Genomic DNA, 25,355 nt, shown 5'->3' with positions numbered 1-25,355 from the left:
CTCATCATCATTTATTGGTACCAGCCTTATTTTAGCCACTGATATGGTGATTATAGGAGAGGGAAATGGCAGCCCACTGCAGTATTCTTGCCTAGAAAATACCGCAGGCAGTGGAGCCTGCCAGGCTACAGCCCATGGCGTCGCAAAGAATCACACATGACCGAGTGAATGAATACACACACACATTGTGATTATAATTTTGGATTTTTTCTATACTCTGAAATCCGGGCAGTCAGGGACTATTTTGTTCATCTCATTTCCAGCATTTAACATAAGACTTGGCAGCTAGTTTGCACTCAGTACATGTATAATAAATAACCTGATGAGAAAAACTAAATATGTCTCAATGTGTAGAATTTTAGTTCAAAACTTGGGTTTTCATGAGGATCAAAGAGACAATATCCTAAGAGTGTTATGACAACTGCAAACTGTTAAGTGATGTCAGTTATTTCAATAGTTAAGTTGAAAACGATGTCACTTGAAACATAAAATTCAGTACTTTTTATGAGCAGTGTCGTATAGGAACGTGAGTCAAACATAATTTACCCTAAGAAAGCTGGGACTATATGTGAGGAGGTCAAAAATCTTTTAGAATAAGAAGCTTCTTTTAGAAAAATGTGTGTGAGGAACAGAATTTAACCTAAGATATATCCACAAACAATAAAACCCATAATAGAGATACTAATAGTACTTGAGGCGGTAGTTTTATATTTTTCCAAACCTACATGCTGAGAATACAGTACCTAGCTTTCGGAAGAAAGAAATTTATTTTAGAAAGTGAATAATGCAATATTAGAAAAGTAGTGACGGACTTACTATTTTCCTTACTGCCTTAGAAATGTAAAAATCTAGATTCTAGTACAAAATGTAAGTCTTCAGTAAGTGACCAATCACCACTTTCTCCTTTCATTGCTGCAAAGCATTACTCAAAGTTTATTCACTTTCATTCCACTATTTTTTTCAATAAAATATATAAAAATAAAAATTTTAATAATGGCATTCTTTTAAGCAATTAGGTTTTCAGAGGGGACATAGGGAGTCATATCCCACAGTTTCTGTTATCCTCAAGTTCTAGCAATACAGGAAGATGAGTGTATGTAATAGAGATACTCAGAGAAGGCAATGGCAACCCACTCCAGTACTCTTGCCTGGAAAATCCCATGGGCGGAGGAGCCTGGTAGGCTGCAGTCCATGGGGTCATGAAGAGTCGGACACTTACTGAGCGACTTCTAAAATGGGAAAGGAGAAATGATTTCCATTACATTTTTGAAAACTGGCTTTAAAGCAAAATGTAAAGGGCTTCCCATCACTAGATAAAAGAAGCAGACAAAACACTATTTGATATTTGTAAAATGTATATGTGTATATGGAATGAATGGTTAAGCATAATCTTAACCATGTTACTATAGTTCATGGGATTTGTCACTTCTGGCATTCAATAAACATCCTTTAGATCAATCAGTGATCTGAGACCAACAGTCACAGCATCACCTGGAAATTTGTTAAAAGGGAAATCTGAGGGCCCAAGGCTGGACCCACTGAATCAGAATCCTTGGGGAATCTGTTTTAACAAGCTCCCCAGGTGATTCACACGCACATAGGCACTGGAAAAGGAGTGTTTTAACAAACACAGTCCTCAAGTCTTCCTAGGCATATGAAACACAGGACAAGAACATCCAAATCCATAGAAAGACAGAGGAAGTATTTGTCTACTGGTGCACAAGTGTTTGCTGAATGAAATAAGGCAAAGGTAAAAACTACTATAAAAAGGAAGGTAAACACAGTAACTCTCTTAACAGTCATAAAGAACAACCATTCCTCAGGGATTCCATGTTCTCAAGAGAAAGAAATGCAATTATTTTATTCAGAAAAACAGCCCATATGTATAATTTTGTGGAAAATTGTGAAGTTACTTAGAAAATGATATTCAGTTTTAACTTCTCAGTAAAATATAGTTTAGGTTTCTATTTGCAAGTTTCCTGACTTCATTTCCAAAAACAGCTAGGCCAGAGTACGACTGATGCTGACACTTACCTTTGAATGTTCCCTTGGGCCTGCTCATACTCACCACGGACTGCACTAACGGAAACAATCTATTTAAAAGCTGACCACCTAGTTAATCTACGGCCTGCTGCTGCTGCTGCTGCTAAGTCGCTTCAGTCGTGTCCTGACTCTGTGCGACCCCATAGACGGCAGTCCACCAGGCTCCCCCGTGCCTGGGATTCTCCAGGCAAGAACACTGGAGTGGGTTGGCATTTCCTTCTCCAATGCATGAAAGTGGAAAGTGAAAGTGAAGTCGCTCAGTCATGTCCGACTCCTAGCGACCGCATGGACTGCAGCCCACCAGGCCCCTCTGTCCATGGGATTTTCCAGGCAAGAGTACTGGAGTGGGTTGCCATTGCCTTCTCTGAATCTACGGCCTAAGGAACAGCTAATGCCTCTTCTTTGTACTTCTTGGATATAATTCCAGGCCACTGTTCCTTAGCGTTTGGGGCTGAAGAATAGGAAATAACTCAAGCCGCCAGTTTTGCTAGCTGTTAGTGGTTGTTATAAAAAGTGTAATGCGGAAGGATGCTGATATTCATTAACAGTTAAAAAGAGAAATCTGAAGAATAGGACGTTAATAGTTAATATGCCACCTAAAAGCCTGTACTGATTAATAAGTAGTTTGTCTTGGGCACTGGGCACCACAGGTATGTTGCCATGGGACCTGCAGGTCTGGTTCTGATGGGTTGCCTAGCATTAAGACATGGCTATCTCATGACCTGGGGTATCATGTAAGCCCTAGTTTTAGGACATTGTTATCTCACAACCATATCCAAGCGAGTCTAAGACAGACCTGGCCCCCACCCCCCACCAAAAACCAAAAACACCTTTTACTGAACTTCGAATGGGACTCTGCAGTCATCACAGTCTCCCACTGACACAAAAAATTGTGCCGAATGCCTTAGTGCTGAGAAAGCAAAAATATCACCCACACACTTGTGGGCAAGACGAATGCATCTGAAGAATCGGGAGAGCCAATTAAAACTCTGTGCAATGCGATCATGCGTTTTTTCCCAAATAGCTAGCAACCGGTGATGTAAAATTTTTACATTCCAAACTGTCATTCAAAACAGACAAATCTAAGAACGCATCAAAAAGAAAAGAAACATGTGACTGGTATTCATTTATGTGTTTGTTGTGTGCGTGTCTGTCAGTCGCTTGGTTGTGTCTGATTCTTTGTGATGCCATGGACTGTAGCCTGCCAGGCTCCTCTATCCCTGGAATTTTCCAGGCAAGAAAACTGGAGTGGGTTGCCATTCCCTTCTCCATGGGATCTACCGGACCCAGGGATTGAACTTGGGTTTCCTGCACTGCAGGCGGATTCTTTACCGTCTGAGCCACCTGGGAAGTCCATTAGTTTATACTTTAGTTTTCTTCTGTGTTATGCCATTTAAGATAGCAGTAATTTCTAATAAACATTTCATCATGTTCAAAATGTATCATTGTTTAAATGCTCCCTCCCCTCCCTCCTCATAAAACTACACAAAGCTATACCAAAGAATAGTCTAGGATCATTTTTTAAAATATACTATAGGTATAGACATTGAGATCAGTTAAAACCCTAGAGCATTCATTTTTTAATAAACTGGCAGTACCAGTTGTCATGGCAACCTAATCCTTATAAACACAATGAACAGACAGTAAATGTGAAAATCTAAAAATAGTCATTTCCTGGGCAAACAGGAGACTGGTTGAGCCAAATCACTAAAACACAAAGTTTAAAGCTAATTTAGAGCCAGCTTGATGGTATCTGAAAGGTTTGAACATGCTTCTGGTGATCACTGTTGTTAGAACTAATCCTTACAATTCGAACACAGACCTTCTTTTTAGTAATTACAGTCTTTTTCACCATCCTCCCTCCCCACCTCCCAAAATTATAAGTTCATCACCAGTCTTCTAGCCATTTCCATCAATGAGAAGTGCACAGAGGCCTAATCAGACTGGGACCTGGGGCCACAGGCATCTATGGGGTTCGTATTAATACCTTCTCTCTCTACATAATGTGGCTGCCTCACTAAAATTCAGAGATGAGCAGAAACCCATGTCCCCCTCTGCATCCCTTCAGATCAGATCAGATCAGTCACTCAGTCGTGTCCGACTCTTTGCGACCCCGTGAATCAGCAGCACGCCAGGCCTCCCTGTCTATCACCAACTCCCGGAGTTCACCCAGACTCACGTCCATCGAGTAAGTGATGCCATCCAGCCATCTCATCCTCTGTCGTCCCCTCTCCTCCTGCCCCCAATCCCTCCCAGCATCAGAGTCTTTTCCAATGAGTCAACTCTTCGCATGAGGTGGCCAAAGTACTGGAGTTTCAGCTTTAGCATCATTCCTTCCAAAGAAATCCCAGGGCTGATCTCCTTAGAATGGACTGGTTGGATCTCTTTGCAGTCCAAGGGACTCTCAAGAGTCTTCTCCAACCCCACAGTTCAAAAGCATCAATTCTTCAGCGTTCAGCCTTCTTCACAGTCCAACTCTCACATCCATACATGACCACAAGAAAAACCATAGCTTTGACTAGATGGACCTTTGTTGGCAAAGTAATGTCTCTGCTTTTGAATATGCTATCTAGGTTGGTCATAACTTTCCTTCCAAGGAGTAAGCGTCTTTTAATTTCATGGCTGCAGTCACCATCTGCAGTGATTTTGGAGCCCAAAAAATAAAGTCTGACACTGTTTCCACTGTTTCCCCATCTATTTCCCCTTGCTGTGGCCCAAAATGAGCTTCAACAAAACACGGAAACATAGAGGCAGAACAACACAGATACATACCTTTGTAAAAGAGAACCACAATCTTCTGAAAGGCTTTCATGAAATGGATGTTGTCATAGCAGTATTCCTGAACCTTCTGCAGAAGGATCAGCTCTGACTGGCCTTGGGAGCTGAACACAGCCAGGAGTGGAGCGTATTGCTGGAAGAGGAGTGGGGAGGAAGACCATTCACTTTTGTTGGGAGGTATAGGGCTGATGCCACTTGAACCACAGTGGTCACCTGGAGATTTGCTTAGAAAACTTCCACTTTGAGGATTATCTTATATAATATTGTGTCCAACCAGAATGAATTTTTCATCCCTGCACCATATCAGATTTCTCTCTTTGTACCCGCCTGGAGATTTGCTTAGAAAACTTCCACTTTGAGGATTATTTTATTATAATTTTGTGTCCAACCAAAATGAATTTTTTATCCCTGCATCATATCAGATTTCTCTCATTGTACCTGCTAAAAGAGACCAAATAGGAACTCCTGACTCTGTCAGAGACAATTGCTATGCTACTGTGTTCGTCTAATGGATATTGTGAAAATGAGACAGAGATCCTAAGTTCTGAAGGTTCCCAGGCCTGCTGTGATTCCTCCACTCCTGGACTATGGCTCTGCCACCGGAAGAGTAGAGGTCTCTTCCCAGATGCCCTCACAAAACATCTTTATGGTTTTGTTCATATTGCTCTTCTGTCTTAAACGACCTTGGCTTCTCGTTCTTGATGTGTGTGTGTGTGTGTCTTTCGGTCCTGTCTGACTCTTTGTGACCCCACTGATTGTAGCCTGCCAGGCTCCTCTGTCCACAGAATTCTCCAGGCAAGAATACTGAAGTGGGTTGCCATTCTCTTCTCCAGAGGATATTCCCAAACCAGGGATCAAATCCAGGTCTCCCGCATTGCAGGCAGATTCTCTACCATCTGAGCCATCAGGGAAGCCCCTAGATGTTGATGTTTGGCTATTATTTTCTCCAAGAGTTACTGAGCTCAACACAAACTCCTCCTTTGATCCTTCCCTGCATAGGATACTCACTGCTCTGTTCTCCTAAATATTGAAGAGTTATCTGATTTACATCCTACCGAGTTTATACTATGTAGGTGCTCGCTTCCCAATTCAAGTGTAAACTCTGAAGGCAGGTTCTAAGTTTTCTACGTTTCTTAGTAGTTTTACAGGGAGAGGATGATAAAAGCAAACACATATGTATCCCCATACAAAAATATACAATTTATACAATCAGTTGATTTCTTCCACCACTCACTTTTCAAATTCAAACGTCAACTTGTAGCTTACTTAAAAAAAATATTCCTTAAGAATTTTTGTCAGGTAGAAGGAAAACTAACAGACTATATTCCTCTTTAACTAATACTGAATATATGACTATTCTGTGGATTTTCTGATGTTGTTTTTAATAAGAACTTACCCTCAGGTACTTCACAAGCTCTTACATCTCAAACATTGTAGGTGGTGGCATATTTGAAAGGAAAACCATTAGGAAATATACGTTTGGACTGAACCTGCGAGCACTATGATTAGAATCCGTCTGTCCCACTGTTGGAGCTGCAGCTGGCCTGCAGCCCAGACAGCCTTGCTGGGACCCTGTACCTTCAGGTGTTTGAGGGCCTGCTCCGCCACGAGTTCCTCCTTCTTGTTCCACTCCACAGCGTTCATTATACAGGTCCACAGAAGTCCAATGACTGCTGTTTCTGGAAGATCGTTCCTTTTCATTTCTTCTTTAACATAGAGAACCACCTACATTTCACGAAGAGAGGAGTCAAAAGAGGAACAGGCAGGTGGGGAGATCCCCCTCTCTCTGTGCTTAGTCAGTAAAAGGTAATTTGGGGCAGACAGATACGCTGCTCAGTCCCTCCCTTCCTGGCATATGCTCTCAAGTTCCAAGGCAGAGGAGAACACAATGATTTGTTCTCAGAGCGGATTTATTTTTAGTCCCCAAATTAATAGGCTTAGCTCTGGCCAGGAGCTGCTGGGTAATAGAAAATAACAGCGAATCTTGGTTTCTCAGGGTTAGTCTTTTACAGGCAGGACCCCTGTTGAGTCCAGCAGGGCAAGGATTATTTAAGCCAGTCTGACTTTCTGGGGTTTGAAGAAAGCAACAGAGCTGTGAATGTCTACTTCCAATCCTCAACTTAAAACCTCTTGATGAAAAATATCTTGGGTTGGTATGAGGCACTCACTACAATTTATTCTTTAATTATCACTTTTGAATATCTTCATGCCTCATGTAAATAAACTGTAAGGTACAAAGACTTCTTTTAGATGGTATATATCAATGTTGCAACACTCAGCAGGCTATTTTCCCTTCAGAATTACTTTTAAATGTGCTAATGTATCCTAAAAACCTGATCATGCGGAATAAATTCTGCCTAACAGTGTATTTTATATTAAACTTGTTTGAAAAAAAAATCTTTCTCCTTTTGAAATAAAATCCCAAATAGAGCTGAGGACTTCAGTGCATGCATGTACGCTATGGACTGTAGCCCACCAGGCTTCTCTGTCCATGGGGATTCTACAGGCAAGAATACTGCAGTGAGTTGCCATTTCCTTCTCCACGGGATCTTCCCGGCCCAGGGATTGAACTTGTATCTCTTAAGTCTCCTGCCTTGGCAGATGGATTATTTACTACTACCGCCACCTGGAGGGCTTAAGAAGTAATTAAAAACCATAACGCATTTTAATGTACCACTTTGTGAACAGTACAACTACTTTTCTCCCTTCCTTTTTAAAATGAAAGTATACTGTTTCTTTCCTGACAGCCTGGATTGCAGCGGGTAAAGCAGCTTTCGAGAAAAGAAGGAACGGAGGAGTCCCAGTACTCCAGCTGACAGGGAAAAGCTGCAAAGAAATGTGACATCTCTATCCCTGAAAGTATCACAGTGTTCATTATAGTTTGCTTTTTTTCACCATGGAAAATCACATTCAAGATTTTTGCTTGGATAAAGGTTACTGAATATATTGCTGGCCTTAATGCTATGAAACTTAGGACTAACACCTCCACCTGCTGGCCAGAAACCATCTTGAAATCTCAAATTTTAAACCATACACAGTACCTTGCAAGGCTCTAAGCAAGCAGGGTAGTGAGGGTTTGGGACCTGAGAGTAAGTGGCAAAAGGAAAGGACTCTTAATGCAACTTTTGAATTATTACATAAAAGTTTTTTTAAAGTTCAAATGGGAAGTTTTCTTCAGGTATGACTTAAAAAAAAAAAAAAAAGATACAGTCATAGCCACAAGAACTATAGCTATACAAAAATATAGTATTTACATTATGCAGATACCCAGTTATTGCGAGTGGAAGCCAGCAAGTCACTGGCCCAACTGGTCTTTATCTATGACGTGAATGCAAAACCACCCCTTTTGTGTCTTAAAATCGAAATCTACATACATTAAGCTAATACTTTACCATATTATATAATCTGCAATAAAATGGGAAAAATCACCTTAAACTGAGGTATAATGCTAGTGGATAGCAGCGGACAGTGAATCTATTAGGCAGATGAAATATTTTGACAACCATAGTGACCTGGTAAATAAGTCATTTGTATGGAAATAATCATTATTTTCTGGACATCCTGGAGGATGTTTTTGATATTGAGCCCATTTATATGGTATGAAAAGGACCTCAAGTTCATAGCAATGAACGAAGGGCAGTCTCCTTTAAGGGCGGTAAAGTTTGTACTGCACAGTCTAGGATATGCCCCTTGCCTGTGGTTTTGTAGTGAAGTGAGCCCATGGTCCTCACCTCTTTGATCGGGCATTCCTGAGAAAGACGCTCCTGGAGTTCCTTCTGCAGCTCCTTCCTGGTGCCCAGGGACTGCTGGACTCGGAGGAAGTCGGAAAGCTCCTTCAGACCCGCGTCAGTGAAATATTTAGCGAAATGATCCACACTCTGTCTGTTAACTGGGAAGAGTTCCTGAGAGAGAAAAGATGAGAGACTGTCATACAATAAGCCATTCACATTCTGAAAGCATAAAGAACATTTTCATATTAAAGTAGCACTTAGACTATCTCATGAAGAAAAGAATAAGGATTGATTTTTCAAAAGAATACATCTCAAGGTATATTTCTTAAGCACTTGCTAAGACACCTTTCAAAATTAGGCAATTTGACAAAGAATAAAAAATGTTAATCAACTTACATAAACTAGTTTCAGTCATTTGGAACCACTATTTACTTTTTCTTTTACTTTAATTGAAGTGTAGCATATGCAAAAACAGAGCCAAGTTTGCTAAACTAAGTACAAATAAGGTGATAACTGAGTAAGGCTGGGATCATTTTAAACCAATAAGAAAAATGGAAATTATTAATCATACTGTTTACTTAACTATGAGTTAATAGACAAAAACCAGTTTTAGTAATGCTGAAATGATTTGAGATATTATTTAAAAAAAACCCAATATTGACTATTATCATCTCATAGACCTCGATTCACATTCTGAGAAAATGCTGCTATTAGTCTAAAATAGCTCCGAGAAGGCAATGGCACCCCACTCCAGTACTCTTGCCTGGAAAATCCCATGGGTGGAGGAGCCTAGTAGGCTGCAGTCCATGGGGTCACTAAGAGTCAGACACGACTGAGAGACTTCACTACAGGGAATTTTTGCTGTATCTCTTAATAATGGTGGCTCTAAATTAAGTTCATGGTGAGATCTAATCTAGACCTGCCCTACCAGCTCTTTAATTCATTACATAATTCTTTTGGAAATTTTTAAAAAGCGCAGTACACCATGGCTGCTCTTACATTTTTACCTCATTTCCATTTCACCTTATACAGCTTGGCAGGGGCTTAGGAACACTTAGTCATGTTCTAATCCTGTGTGACTCCCAGCACTCAACTAAGAAAGCAAGGCGGTTTTCAAAGCTCTCACATTTTTCAGACTGTTGAAGAGTCTACAAAATAGATCCAGACTTTTATGATGGCTAGATTTGCATATATATATTGGCCAATGGCTGTATGGGCTTCAGTAAAAATCTCTGAAGAAAGATCTGTAATGAGTTTGCCACCAAGTATAGGGACATAGCCAGATGGCTTCTGTCATGATTCAAATTTCAATATTCTGTGTACCATCATCCCATAACCTGCCTTGAGCTGAGTCATGAGTTTCAAAATGTCAGAACAGAGTTGGTGGGAGCAGCATTAAAACATACATCCATGTTAAGCAAACATTTCAAAACTGACTGAAGTTCTGTCATTGATATTTGTCAAGAGGTCTTCTGAATTTGCTGGGGGCAGGGGACTAATTTAATTTTTACTTTCTTCTATGAATCCAGATATGAGGTATTATGCTAATAATTGTACACAATAGAAGTTCTACAGAAAAATAAACTGAACCTCAACAAGGTTAAACAACTAATTAGGCTGCATGACTCCAAAGTCAGTAACTATTTGTGCCAGCATTCTGTATTCAATTTAGGAAGAATGTGACTGCAAAGTCTGATCGAAAGTTATGTTCAGAGTAATACATCATCAAAAGTGATTTTTTACTTTTATGAACTATAACCATAATCCTTATGAATGACACGTAATATACTAAATTCTCTTTTGCTGTTCCCAACATGCCATGCCTCAAAGACTTTGCCTGAAATACTCGTCCTGAATATATCTAGATAGTTAGCTTCCTCATGCACGTCACCTTATGACAGGCCTTCCCACACCACAGACACACCTCACTGTTTCACTACTTGGTTTTCCTCTCAGAGCACTTTTCACTTTTTATTATACTACACATTTAAATTAATTATTCAGCTTATTGCCTGTTCCCCTGCAATAAACTATAAGCCCCAGAAAGACAAAGGTTGCTTGTTTGACTTTATTCAATAGCTTCAGCTCAATATCTTGATCACTGTTCCCTTTTCCACTGATGGGAGAATGATGTCTCCCATCTCCTCTCTTCTGGGAGTTGCTATATATTTTTCTTGCTTCTGTATTACAGAAGTAGGTAATTGCTAAACTTTGAGAATATGCTATTTTTCCCCCAAATGCGCTAATGCAGAGGGGATTTTGTTAAACAGCTTAGTGAAACAAAAATTTCCTCCTAGATGGTGGAACTGACACTCTAGTTCCTCATTCATTTGTAAGTCAGCAAACAGCATGTAGGCATGGTCTAAGACATAGCCACCCTGTCCTCACAGAGTTTCTGGTAGAAACTGCTACCTAAGCTTTTCATGCTCAAAATACATTAAACAAAGAAACCTAGTAAGAACACTTAAATGATATGTGTTTTTCAAAAAGGAAATACATTTAACACTTTTTAAATGAAGTAACCTAATCAAGTTAACCAAGCTGCGATTACTGGTGTCTTTGCTGCTGCTGCTAAGTCGCTTCAGTCCTGCCCGATTCTGTGCGACCCCACTGACGGCAGCCCACCAGGCTCCCCCGTCCCTGGGATTCTCCAGGCAAGAACACTGGAGTGGGTTCCCATTTCCTTCTCCAATGCATGAAAGTGAAAAGTTAAAGTGAAGTTGCTCAGTCGTGTCCGACTCTTCACGACCACATGGACTGCAGCCTACCAGGCTCCTCCATCCATGCGATTTTCCAGGCAAGAGTACTGGAGTGGGGTGCCATCGCCTTCTCTGTCTTTAAGGAACCATACTTTAAGTTAGAAGAGCATAGCTTTTTCAAAAGTTTAATATAGGAAAGAAAGGTTCACTTTTACCTCCTAACCCACACTCACATACAGTGCCTTGTAAAACACCTGATAATAAGCATAAAATTGTAAGGATGAATGAATAAAAAATAAATTGGTATTAAAAAAAATAAAATGGATAACCAACAAGGACCTCTTTGTATCGCACACAGAACTCTGCTTAGTGTTATGTGGCAGCTTGAATGGGAGGGAAGTTTGGGGGAGAATGGATACATGTATATGTATGGCTGAATTCCTTTGCTTTTCACCCTAAACTATCACAACACTGTTAATTAGCTATATCTCAATACAAAATAAAAGTTTAAAAAAGAGAAATAACTGAGTCTTCTATGTTAAGTAGTAATTGACTATATCTTTTTTCCTAATAATTCACCCAGCTCTCCTTTAAACAAGTGTTCAGTGAAGTCCCTCCTTGTTGTACCTGTCTTCACAGGTGGAGAAGTAGCCCATGAGTGGATTAAATCTTCCTACCCCACTGACAGACTTCTCACTGACTTCTTCTGGCCAAAGAAGGCGAGCTTCTATAACACCAGAAGGGCTCACTTTGGTGTCCTGTATTCCTGTCCTCTGACATGAGGACAGAAGGGCTCTGGTCGGAGCTGTTCCTTCACCATGGGTCCCAGAAAGAAAGGGCATGTAGATCTCAGTGGCCTTGCTGAGCTAAGATACAGCTACTCCACAGGCTCAGGGACGAGAACACACTCTTGCATATGAACGTCCACTGACATCAACAACCTATTCACTTGTCTTTAGTGACTTCCAGACACCCTACATTGCTATGAGTGGGTTCCACAAAGGCAGGAAACTTTTCTATCCTGTCTCTACTGACTCTACAACTTCTAGGCTGGAGCCTGGCACAAAGCAGACACTTAATAAATACACACTAAAATGAAAAGTATTGTCAGTGGTAAAAATCAACAAGAATCTAGAGTTAAATTTTTCTTCTTTATAAAATTCTAAAGACTTCCAAGAGAGCTATTTTAAGGTAAATTGCAAAAGATAAAGGAATTTCAAGTCCTTGAAAATACAAGAGTTTACAATGAGCCAGATTTAGACTTATCCCATGGATCAATACCCTTGCACAGTAGGACACGCTGGAAGAGAAAACAGATAAGAAACTAGGTGAAGAGAACATGGCAAGCATGTCTTTCAACTTTAGACTTTGTCCTAAAATTGTAAAGGCAATTTCACTTGGAGCAATCTCTGTCACAGCTGTGGCTTCTAGCAGAAAGAAATTATAGGGGGCAGATAGAAATTATGAGAGCAAATATTTTTCTTGATTTTCTTTGAAAAATACAAAGATACAGAAGTAAAAATATAATCAAGCAATCACAATAATGGAAGTTTCAAATTAACTACAATTAACTTGTTCACTTTCATAGGTATCTAAGCCTTTCTAAGGAATCTTGGTATAAACAAGAAATCTTGCTTAAACTTTTATTTTGTTAAGAAACTAACCTGTATTTGAGATCAGTGTTAGTCAACTATGACTCAAGATACCCATAAATGTCTAATTAGGTGAGATCAATGTGACCTCAAATTTCATACTAAAACTTTAAATTTCTACAGTTATTAGCTGCATCAGAGGTAATTCTGATAAATTTTTTCACTATGTCAACAAACTTCCAAATTTGAAAGTCTCCATATTCCCTGTGACTCTTTAATTTTATCATTCCATTTATTTATGCAACAAAGATTAAACTGGAATTAGTTTCTATCCTACAATAATACAGAAATAAAAGGAACCATGTTCCAATTCGACATAGACTCGGGCATTTGTGCATTACCTTGCACACACTGACAGAGCCACGGCAGAAGCATGAAACATATGACCCTTTGCCCAAACAACACTTACAAGCAGCCTTTTGTCTAAGTTGGCTTTTCTCAAAGAGGAGGTAACAGAGTTGGCATCTTTTTCTGCCATCCATGCTTTAAAAAGTTTGACAGCAAATGAGGCTGCAATGCCTGTTAAAAACAAGAGAGAGAGTAAACCTTTTATAAGAAAAACTGCTTGTGATAATGCATAAGGCAACATTTCCCATTAGGTGCCCTGAAAATGACTAAATAACTTAGAGGCTTGATTTGGTACAAAGGAAAAATGGAAAGCTCTCTAGGCTATTCATTACTCAAAAGAGAATATTTTCATGAGAAGGAAAAAAAGAAGTTACAGTACTTTTCTAACTTGGACTCCTGAATTCCAACCTGTTTTAACTGTAAGTTTATTTTTACCGTGGCCAAAACCATATTCAAAGCCAAGGATGTTTTAGTGTTTTGCCCCTATTTCACTCTGTGGTTCACCAATATTCCATGTTTGTAACAGTTATCCTGAGGTACAACAAATAAATCATGAGCCGTACGACTGAAATGTCAACATGTCAACTAATCTACTGATAAATGATGCCAGCGAAAGAACATCAATAGTGACAGGTATAAATAAATAAAGTTACAGATGAACATGCATCATTTACTTTACAGTTTTACTTTTTGTAAAAAGCATTTTAAAATATTCATGAGTTAAGCTATAAAAATGTCAGTTCTGTTTTCAGCTGAAATCTTTTCTGGATGTTTTTAAAGAGATTTTAAAAATTGCTATGTTAATCAGGAATCTACTCAATTACATACTCATTTATAACAGGATTTATTTCTAAATATAAGTAATCAGATAACTAATAGACAGCTTTTCTGTGAACACTCTAAATGTCTAAATTAATGTTGCATTTATTTAATGAAAATTTAAGGAGTAGTTGATACATTAAACTGATTTTTCTGAACTGAAGACTTCACTATTGTTGGTGGTCTAAAAGCAGTCTCTAGTCCCCTTTCCTAAGAGAATTCCCATCTTACTGAGGCCAGGTGACTTCTAATTAGTCTAAGTCCTGGCACCACCCTCCTTCTGCAATGATTAATAGTGAGGGAAAAATTTGAGTCCTGAATGATATTGCTGTTCACTCTGAAGTCTGTTCAACTTTTACATATATTGTTACATAAGAAATAAATGCCCTTAAATGGGGGAGGGAATAAATTAGGAATTATGGGATTAACACATGCTGCTGCTGCTGCTGCTGCTAAGTCGCTTCAGTCGTGTCTGACTCTGTGTGACCCCACGGATGGCAGCCCACCAGGCTCCCCCGTCCCTGGGATTCTCCAGGCAAGAATACTGGAGTGGGTTGCCATTTCCTCCTCCAAAGCATGAAAGTGAAAAGTGAAAGTGAAGTTGCTCAGTCGTGTCCGACTCTTAGCGACCCCATGGACTGCAGCCTTCCAGGCTCCTCCGTCCATGGGATTTTACAAGCAAGAGTACTGGAGTGGGGTGCCATTGCCTTCTCCAGGGATTAACACATACCTACTACTATATATATAAAATAGATAACCAACAAGGACCTACTGTATAGCACAGGGAACTATACTCAATATTTTGTAGTAACCTATAAGGGAAAAGAATCTGAAAAAGAATATATATCTGAATCACTTTGCTATACACCTGAAACTAACACAACATTGTAAATCAAATTTGCTTCAATTAAAAAAATGTAAAAAATAAAATTTAAGAAAAAAAGAAGAAATGCCCTGACACAGACATTTATGTCCTGTCTTCCAGTTCCTTATAGGTAAACAAGTCCAACTAATACAGACACCAGCTTTACCCAATGTTTTTCTTTTGAATAGCAGAGAAACTAAGCCCCTCCAGCCTCAAACTAAGACAATAAACATGAGCTAGAGAATTTTATGTTGTCAACTTGTTGACCTGGATTTTTAATATTATCATTACTTCATAGTCAATATAAAATTTAATATAAACTTATGTAGTTAAAATTTTTAAAAAGGATCTTGTAATCCTCATCGTAAGTAAGAGAAATAAAGTATGCCTGAAACTAGGAGTCTAAAAAAAAAAAATCAGGCTCAAACCTATCACTGTGCATTAAACGTGGCTCCTGGTGGAAGGATTGGAGAAACTTTGTACTTGAGATTCTGCTGAATGGATGATTCCCCTTGGCCATTTGTTGGGTGGGAAGTTGGGGAAAAGGTATAATTTCATAACCCTTTCCTATTTGGGAAGAAAAAGTTTAAGACTTCAGTTTCTAAAGATGGTGGAATATAAGGAAGAACCATATGACAGAGGCACTATATCACTTCTATCGCAAAAGTATACTTTCCTACCCCTCCTAACATTTTACCATAAAAAATTTCAAAAAGGACTTCTTACAGAAGAACTGAACAAACTGAAAAGTAAACACTCATGTACTCACCATCTTGATTCTGCAGCAGTTAATGTTTTGCTGTATTTGCTCTATCACATTTGTCCATTTATTTTTCTAATAATTTAATTTTAATACATTTCAAAAGAAATTACATACATCATTTAAGTTTTTAATACAACCAGAAAGAATTATTTTCTGTTATAAATGCTAGGGATAAGTCTAATGTTAATTAACATTTACTGTTTACATTTTATCTTTTTCTCCTAGTATAAAATGGCTAGTACCATAAATAAAACATGAAGGATCACGAATTCTCTTCAGGAAAACATTCTAAAGTGCTATAATATTTTAACAATATATTAATAACAATTAGAGAGTCTAAAACTATAGAGAATCTCTAAATAATATGATTTGGCTCTTGATTTACTATTCTTTTCTCAGTTATAAGAAAATTATAACTCATTTCACTGCAGGCATGAATGAGGCTGGGACTTCACATCTGTAGGAGTAAAACCGAATTCTAAGAAGAAACAGATGTTTTCACAAAAGCTCTTTTAATTTGTCTTTAAGAAAAAAAATAACTCTTTTGTTTAACTGCAGCTAAAACTTGAATATCATTATCCTCCTACAAGAAAAAAAAAAGCCCACTTCTGTATTATTCTATAACCATGTAATTGTATGTATGCCCATCAAACTCTTAAATGCCTTAAAATTAAAGCAAAACTCTTAGGCAGCCGTCTGGACTTCTAAAACAGACATAATGAATACTTTAAAAATGTGATCAGAACGAACATCTGGGCACAAGACCTTGAAGGGGAACAGTTCAGAAGAATGGCCCAAACCAGTGAAGTAAGAGTTTGGGGGGCATTTAGGAATGTGAAGGCCCATTTTTGGCTGTTCTACTAAATGGAGGCAAGTGTTTTAGGCCGGCATTCTGTTTCTGAGGGCAAAAAAGGCTAAATGTCCCACAAAGCATAAAGAGTCCTGCACAATGAATCACTGTCCCAGCAAAATATGTCAGTAAGCGTCTATGTTGAAAGAAACAGTTTAGAACTGATCAATTTCAGGGTCTTTGACTGCGACTTATGCCAAAAATTCTAGTTTATTATTCTTCTTCGATTGTCTTTGTATAGGTGTGCATATTTTTCTCCTAAATTCCTACAAGAAACACATACAATCCTTTTATTGTTTGAACACACACACACACACACACACACACAGTCTGTTACATGGAGCACGGATGGATAGCAGAGAACGCCAAGAAAAGGTACTGGTATTTCTCTTTGGCTTTCTTTTCCCAGCTGACTGGTAAGAAAATGAACATGCGTACCTTCTTTGACTAAGCTGTCAGTAAAGAGACTGGTGAGGATGGTGGCAGGCAGGGTGCCGCTGCCCAGCAGGATCCCCGATAGCATCGCCAACTTTGTCTGCTCTGTTTCGGAAAAGGCTTTAAGGAAGAGGAGAAGCTGCGGGTCAAACAAAAGAAACCATGTCTATAAAGCAAAGGACTAAAGTAGGAAAATAGCAAACAATGCACATCCAGGGCTAGGTGGCTCACAACTGACGGCTCACGGCTTGCACACTTACTCACTGGGGACACACGCGTATGTCCCATTATAAACTAGGTGCTATAGAAAGGGACTTTATCAGGCCTTCATGGGAAGGAAAAGAGGCCTTTGGAGAACAGTGTAAACAGGTCACATAAATAACTTAAATTTGACTGTATACGACAAAGGGTAAACATTACCAAGTGTCTTCTGAATACACTGTTGCCTTTCATTTCTTTGTATGCACCCTTAGTGCTGCGCCCCCCACTACACCCCCACCCCATCATATATCTACCCATTTTCTTTGCATTATAACAAAACAGAAGTCCATAAGCTTTGACATCTAGCATATACTTTTTTGAGCCCACAGCATACTTTTTCAAAACAAGACTGGGTAAAAAAGGGTTTTCAAGGTTCTTGATGCCTCTTTTTAAAATGGTGAGCTTCAAACTAGGTATTTCTTAGATCATAGAGTTTTACCACCAACCCCGGTGATGAGGTAATGGAGGGTATAAGATAAAGAAAAGTTACGAGTGGAGAAAAGGCCACTGCTGTGGGTTGGAAAGAACAATTGTAATGAGAAGGTGATAATGCTGTCTGGGTCTTTCTGGGTCGCAGTGCTGCCAACATCATATCCCAGCAGTAGAGGAAGTGACAAAGCAGCAGCCCCAGAAAACTTGGAAGGGGACGCAAAGCAAAGGGCCTAAACCCCACCTGCCATTGTGAGTTCTAAGAGTATCCATGCCCTCCTTTTTCCTAACTCTCCTAGCCACCTAGTGTTTTGACCGTACTATATTTGTATTTCATGGCTACTTTTCTCTGTTTCAACAGACTTTAGGCATGTTACTGAGATTCCCCAGGGCCGAAAATCACGACTGGGGCTCTCCAGACTTATTCATTACCCTGTACCGATGAAAAAAAAAATCAGTGGCATAAATACAGACTTATTAAGTGCTTTATGGCCAATGAAATTCTGTTAGCTCTGTGCAGTGAATAGGGCTATATTAATGTACCATCCCCAACAGTTACAGAATTATTATATTACAGAGAGGTTATGTGACTCTCCAAATATTTATATGATGAGTAAGTGGCAGAACTGGATAACTAGCCCATTTCACTCCCCATTTATGCCTTTTAAAGTCTCAATGATTTAAAAAGACTTTCTAAGCTCACAAGAAAAGAGGGAGTGAAAAAAATCGCTATCAATGGTTAAAGCTCCAGGGTGCGGCAGGAATGAGGTAAGAAAAAAACTGAAAAAAAAAACTAGATACTTTACATCAATCTGGCTTTTTCCACATTGTCAAAATAAGAAAGATACAAGTAAATAATGAAAAACAGCCAAGATAAAAATATCAACACTATTTAAGAACATTAATATAGTCATATTCATCAAAAACTCAATTATATTAGCAAAATGATGCAAAAGTTAGCTTTTCTTAAAATTAATATCCATATTGTTCAACTATACAAATAAGTATTAAAATCAGACACTACATGTAAAAAATGGATACTCTGAAAAACAAATAATTCTTGAAAGTATATTCATCAAATGAATCAAGTAGAAAGTTTTCAAGGTTCAAATGAACTAGGAGAAGAAAACCATGAGTGATATTATTGGGCAAAGTGGTAAGATGTTTATTTGAATGCTTTAATATCATTTTTTGGTCCTATCTATCCCTCTATTTTAATGACACACTTCTTATTTTCTAAGCATCTAGCCAAATAATGGACCACTTTAATCCATTCAAATGTTTTTCCATGGTAAAAAAAATGTAATACATGCTAGTTGAATAAATCTAACATAGAATAATATAAAAATGTGAATAATCTCTTTAATCCTATTTCCTTAGAATAAACATTATTAACAGTTTGAGATGTGTCCTTTCAGATTCTTAAATGTACTTCTATATGCCTACATTTTATAAATAACTACATGTATACACATGTTTTTACTGACCTATACATTGATAACAGCTCAAACTCACTAAGTGGAGCAGAAAGTTTTCTGAACACTTTATGTGTATATGAGGAGAAGGCAATGGCACCCCACTCCAGTACTCTTGCCTGGAAAATCCCATGGATGGAGGAGCCTGGTAGGCTGCAGTCCATGGGGTCGCTAAGACTCGGACACGACTGAGCGACTTCACTTTCACTTTTCACTTTCATGCATTGGAGAAGGAAATGGGAACCCATTTCAGTGTTCTTGCCTGGAGAATCCCAGGGACGGGGGAGCCTGGTGGGCTGCCGTCTATGTGGTCACACAGAGTCGGACACGACTGAAGTGACTTAGCAGTAGCAGTAGCAATATGTATATATGACTATTTACGAAAGTCTTGATCCTCGCTTTCAACAAAGAAATCTGAGGCACAAAGAAATGAAGTAACTTGCTAAGGTTAAACTTCTGCCAAATGGTTGCTCTTTTACTTAACAATTTATCATAGACATTTCCTGTCATCAATTCATGTGGTTATGCCTCATTCTTTAACTGACTACATAGTATCCCACTGTAGAGAGAGACCACGATTTAATGAACCTGTCTCCCACCATGAAAATTTATGTTATGTCTCAATACTGTGATGAACATCTGTATGCATATATAGTTGTATGTTTTCATGCTGAAGGATTTTTTTGTACGAAAGTAGAGCCATGCAGAATACAGATTTAAAAAAATGATTTTGCTGCTTAAATGTTTGCTATATATGGAACCATTTTGAACAAAGGGAAGCAAGAGTGGGTAAGCAACAAAGTAGATGTTGCAAAGTAACAAAGTTGATGGTTTCTTTATGCCCTTGGTTTATAATTTAGGCAGATATCTAAAATCAGAAATGATGGCAAAGCAGCATACAAATCTGTAACTGCCATATATAAATAAAGAGGAGCTACAAACTAGAAAGGAACATACTGCAATTTCTGAAAAGAGGGCTTCTTTAATAAGGTGCTATTGCTTATTTGGCTATTTATTAGAGGTCAATTACTGTGCTAAGTACCTTACAGCTCATAGAAATTATCCCTACAACAACCATACATATTTTTATTGCAGTCCATATTTTTATTGCAGCTATTTTATAGATGAGAAAAACCAATGAGATTTACACCCAGATACTAATTCCAAAGGCATGCTTCTATCTCCTTTGCTAAATAGCATCTTCTAAAATTAAAGAATTTTAGTGATTAATAGCTGCTGTGCTATGCTCTTTCATAAGCTTTAACTAATTATATATTCTATAAAAATATTCCTTTGAACAAAGCATGCTGGCTTACATTAAACATGAAGGAAAAGTTCTAGGCTAATCGTGTATTTCTTTCTACAGCTATTAGCTAATGATCTGTCATACTCATTTCTTCACTCAACAAGCATTTATTAAAAGCTTAAAGAGGTCTGTGGTTCTCTGGACTACCACTATAAAAGCAAAATTTTCGTCCCTCTTCCTGTCATCATTTTAGCAAGCAGAGTATATTACATCTGAATTCTTACCTTTTTCATTTCATCCTCAAACGCTTTTTCCAAATATTTATATCTCCTGATAAGTTTGTTGAAGACCTAAGCATAACAGAAACCAGTCAATATTATGTAAACAATTTTAAAAGGCAAACTCACCTCAACTACATGGGTCTACACTAATAAAAACATGTAGTTAAACATTCTCCTACTGTGATATGAGAACCACAAACATTTCAAAAGAGTTATTATGACCTGCGGGATAAAACAGCATCAAAATGCACGTAGAAAAAAAAAAACAAATCCACTTGAGAATATAATAGGTGAGAAAACAAAATGACTTTGATGAAAATAAAATGAATATAATTTTAAAACTGTGTGACACAGAGATGGAAAATATTAATAACTGAAACAAAGGGGATTACAGATACAATCACTGAGATACATGATGGGAGGAGATCAGAGTTTAGGGGAGATTATACTCCAGGTGAATAAAAACATGATTTCAGCAGATGAGCAATAAAGACTACTGGCCCCCACAATCCCGTTAGAATTCTCAAGCAGGATTTCCAAGTGTGTCAGTGGAATCCTGGACTGATTTTTTTAAAGAAGAATGATGCTTGTTATGGAGGAGGAACATCTGTGTTCCTCCGAAATTCATACATTGAGGCCCTACCCCCAAAGTAACTCTAACCTCTGGGCTCTAATGCCTGATGATGTGAGGTAGAGCTAATGTAACAGTAATAGAAATAAAGTGCACAATAAATGTGATGCACTTGAATCATCTCCTTTCCTAATAGGCTGCTTGTCCTTTTTTTCTTGACTTACAGTTCTTTATTTAATCTGTATATAAATCCTTTATAGGCTTTATGTATTACAAGTATCTCCTTGCCTCTTTCTTTTGAACAGCTACCTGACAGTTTATTAATATGAATTACCAAGCTCTACTTAATCAGTAGCCTGTGGATTGACTTATGGATTTTCAGACCTATGAATTTTCATCCTTTGATGTTTTAGCATTGAAGGATAGTGCTAAACTACTCTCCCTAAAGCTGGGACCAACTTATATTCCAACAGAAATTATGATTCCTCATGTCTCTTATGGATGAAAGGTAAAAACGCCCTATCTTCCTGAAGTTTAATGATCACTGTCTTATTACGAGTGCAGTTAAGTATCTCTCCATATGTTTAAAAGCTACTGAACATTTCTATTAAAAAAGTGACCTGAAGAATTTCTGAATCTTAACTTTTCTTAAATCTTACTTTAAGGTTTCCCTTTCAGCACAACAATCTCTCAGGGGCAGACCCTACCTGAGCATAGCTTCGGATGGTTTCATGATCTTCATTTGCTGAAAACACACAGTGGTTGGTCATCTTGGTCTTATCACCATCATCTATGCGTGTTCCTCCAGGGGCTAGTAAGAGAACGGTTAATGACCATTAGGACAGCACTGAAATCAGAAGAGCATGTGTACAAGAGATCAATTCTTGCACATCTAGGAAAACAGTAAAAGTAGGTGTCACATAAACTTTCATAGAATGATGTACATGTGTGGATACAGAGTTTTTTAGAAGATTATCACCTTAATAAAATTGTGTTCAAGTGGTTATGTTTATTACAAAGGGCTAATTAAATCTTAGGAATAAATTAATTGCATCAAAATAGACTCTTGAAGGAGTTGACTTTTCCAAAAACTAATTTACTTGATAATGCAAAATGGCTATTCAAATGTGTATTCCTACCATAGGGTATGGGACTGTTGATCTACATACTTGACTTCACTGGACCCTATAAGTCTGGTTCTTGCCAAAGTATATCCTTAACCACGATAGCTAAACAAATAACATTTACTCAGTGAATTTAATTCGATTATTCTCAATGTAGTTCCTGATGTTTCTCGCATCAGAACATGGTTCACTTTCCAGGTTTGTTACTAATATTTTGCTGGACTCCAGTTCACCAACACTAGTACTATCCAGACCTGGATTTTATAGTAGATCTTGATGGTTTCCACTTCAGTAGGTATCAAGAATGTTTCCTCCTCACTAACCCAGTTATCCACACAGTGTTGATCAGTATACACTCTGACCCCTTATCATTTATATTTGATCACCCAGCAGTTGCATTGGCTAGGAAAGAGTGTATTTTATTGTTGCTCATCTTTGCCCCCATACCCTATATAGTATCATGGAAGAAACGGACAAATAAATGGATTAGAACAAAAGAACGCCTTTTTTCTACCACTCAACTTTCCTCATTCAAAGGGCTTCCCAGGTGGCACAATGGTAAAGAACCCACCTGCCAATGCAGGAGATGCAAGTTCAATCCCTGGGTTGAGAAGATCCCCTGGAGAAGGAAATTGCAACCCACTCCAGTATTCCTGCTTGGGAACTCCCATGGACAGACAGAGGAGCCTGGCAAGCTACAGTCCATGAGGCTGCAAAAAGTCAGACACTCATACACACATGCTCAAAGGCTCCTCCTATAAGTTTCAATGGTGGCCATTACAAACACTGGTTGATTAGAAGACCAGAGTCAGAACACTAGGTAGTTTTGTTTTCTGATTTTACTTCATCAGAATTAGGGTGGAAATTTGAGCAAGTCAAATTAGGTTAATAACTACTACACACTCAAATATTTGTTGAGTAGATATTTGTACAGGCCATATTTTAGTGTTTTGATTTGAGTCATATTTCATACCTTTGGATGAGATGAGCCACAAATAGCCAATTGTTTCTTACAGTTTTATAAGTAAATTCGTTGTTAGAAAAGTCAGCTCCTTCAGGAGTCTGTTCTCATGCAATTAATTTATGCACAATTCAATTAGCCCTTTATAATGAATACAACCACCTGGAACAAATTTGTTTTGGGGGGAGGAGAACAAAATTTTATTAAGAGGATAATCTTCTAAAACCTCTGGACTAATGATTCCTATCTGATAGAGGTTATATAACTGAAAAGTCTGATTTGGAAACTACAGTCTTTAAAGAGGTAAAAATTAAAACCTGCATTCTCTTACAAAACAAAATATTTGTTACACATTAATAATATGTGTACATAATAATAATAACACACCTCGCTTTTTTTCCCCCAATAGTGGGACCAAGTATTAATTGCCATTTCTAAAAATTTTGTGAAATTTTCTGTTTTTCTCGAAATAGAAGAAAAGGGAGGTGTTTCTTGTATCTCCTCTTCAAAGTATACAATTGAAAAGCCAAGATAACTATTGTCTCAAGAATAGCAGTGGAAGCTAAATATTTTTGTGAATGTGAAGAAAACTCTTACATACTAAATTAGCAAACAAAATGTTTATATAAAAATAATGTGGCTAACATTTTTCATTACATCATAGGTCTGGCCTCGGTAGATATCTGGGGTTATACTAACTGTGTTCATACACTGTACCAAACGTTTTGTCCTATGCTCTCTTGGATATATGAATGTGGCGTGAAAACATGAATTCTTTTTTTCAAACATATGTGGTTTATTAGGAAAAAAGCCTAACAGTGGAAAGACTGACAAAGAGTGCTCAATGTGTGTGTCTGTAAAATGAAGGTGGTGGTGAAGGAATCTCCCCTTGAGCTCTAAGTTCTATGAGTAAGAGAGAGGCAAGATGCTGCAGACATTGTGATCCTGGTATGGGCTGCAGGTATAAATTTGCTGATCATCATTATGGAGACGGTAAATGAAGTCTTGAGACAATCAATGCAAAGCATATAACTTTGAACATATGTGAGGTGGCAAATATGGAAACCTTGAGCCATATGAGAAGTGGCACTAAGAGAGGGAGTAGGGAGTCTAAATGGTCTATGAAAGGAAAGAAAGGGAAACACTTCAAGGGTGATCAAAGGGTCAACAGTGCTGCCAGGAAGGTACTAAGAGCTGAAAAGCGTGCCCCAGATTGACGGGTGAAGTTATTTGTGACTTTGGCAAGAACCAAAGCTGACCGAAGATTTTCCCTGCACACAATTTACCAGTGTATCAGTAAAAGTCTATAATAGGTAAGGAAATTGAAAAAGGCCAATAATCACAACAGGAAAGGTTCAATCTCACTCTTAATATGGTTTTCATTCTTTTCAGAATCGTTTGAGGTAACACTTATTATAGTAAGAAAGACAATAACATGCTGCAGAGTAAATACAAAACAGCAGAGAAAGTTATTGTGTTTGTATAATATCATCCCATCCTCAAAAGTTTATGCACTTAGGTAAAGAAGATTTGTAGAAAAGAATTAACCAAATATTAACCATAGTTATCTCTGGGTATTGGCATTTGAGCACACTTCAGCTCAGTTCAGTTGCTTAGTTGTGTCCAACTCTTCGTGACCCCATGAACCACAGCTTGCCAGGCCTCCCTGTCCATTGCCTACTCTCGGAGTTTACCCAAACTCATGTCCATTGAGTTGGTGATGCCATCCAACCATCTCATCCTCTATTGTCCCCTTCTCCTCCTGCTCTCAATCTTTCCCAGCATCAGGGTCTTTTCAAAGGAGTCAATTCTTCGCATCAGGTGGCCAAAGTACTGGAGTTTCAGCTTCAACATCAGTCCTTCCAATGAACACCCTGGACTGATCTCCTTTAGGATGGACTGGTTGGATCTCCTTGCAGTCCAAGGGACTCTCAAGAGTCTTCTCCAACACCACAGTTCAAAAGCATCAATTCTTCTGTGCTCAGCTTTCTTTAGAGTCTAACTCTCATATCCATACATGACTA

The 25,355-nt window shown here is 38.3% G+C and overlaps 1 protein-coding gene across 3 annotated transcripts in view; it reads right to left on the bottom strand.

Annotated features, from left to right (window-relative positions):
* The window catches only part of BZW2 (basic leucine zipper and W2 domains 2), a 61,971-nt gene that overhangs the window by 6,000 nt on the left and 30,616 nt on the right, over positions 1 to 25,355 (bottom strand). For all 3 annotated transcript variants that reach the window (XM_006057037.4, XM_006057036.4, XM_044946506.2), the window contains exons 4-10: positions 21,954 to 22,057; positions 20,679 to 20,744; positions 16,987 to 17,122; positions 13,313 to 13,422; positions 8,553 to 8,723; positions 6,400 to 6,546; positions 4,816 to 4,954 (exon numbers count right to left, since the gene is read on the bottom strand). In XM_006057037.4, coding sequence (XP_006057099.1) covers positions 4,816 to 4,954; positions 6,400 to 6,546; positions 8,553 to 8,723; positions 13,313 to 13,422; positions 16,987 to 17,122; positions 20,679 to 20,744; positions 21,954 to 22,057 — 873 coding nt within the window. The remainder of the gene's footprint in view (positions 1 to 4,815; positions 4,955 to 6,399; positions 6,547 to 8,552; positions 8,724 to 13,312; positions 13,423 to 16,986; positions 17,123 to 20,678; positions 20,745 to 21,953; positions 22,058 to 25,355) is intronic.

Source organism: Bubalus bubalis, chromosome 8 (assembly GCF_019923935.1).
Source record: "Bubalus bubalis isolate 160015118507 breed Murrah chromosome 8, NDDB_SH_1, whole genome shotgun sequence".
Lineage (NCBI taxonomy): Eukaryota > Metazoa > Chordata > Mammalia > Artiodactyla > Bovidae > Bubalus > Bubalus bubalis.
This window is presented reverse-complemented; position numbering and strand designations above follow the sequence as displayed.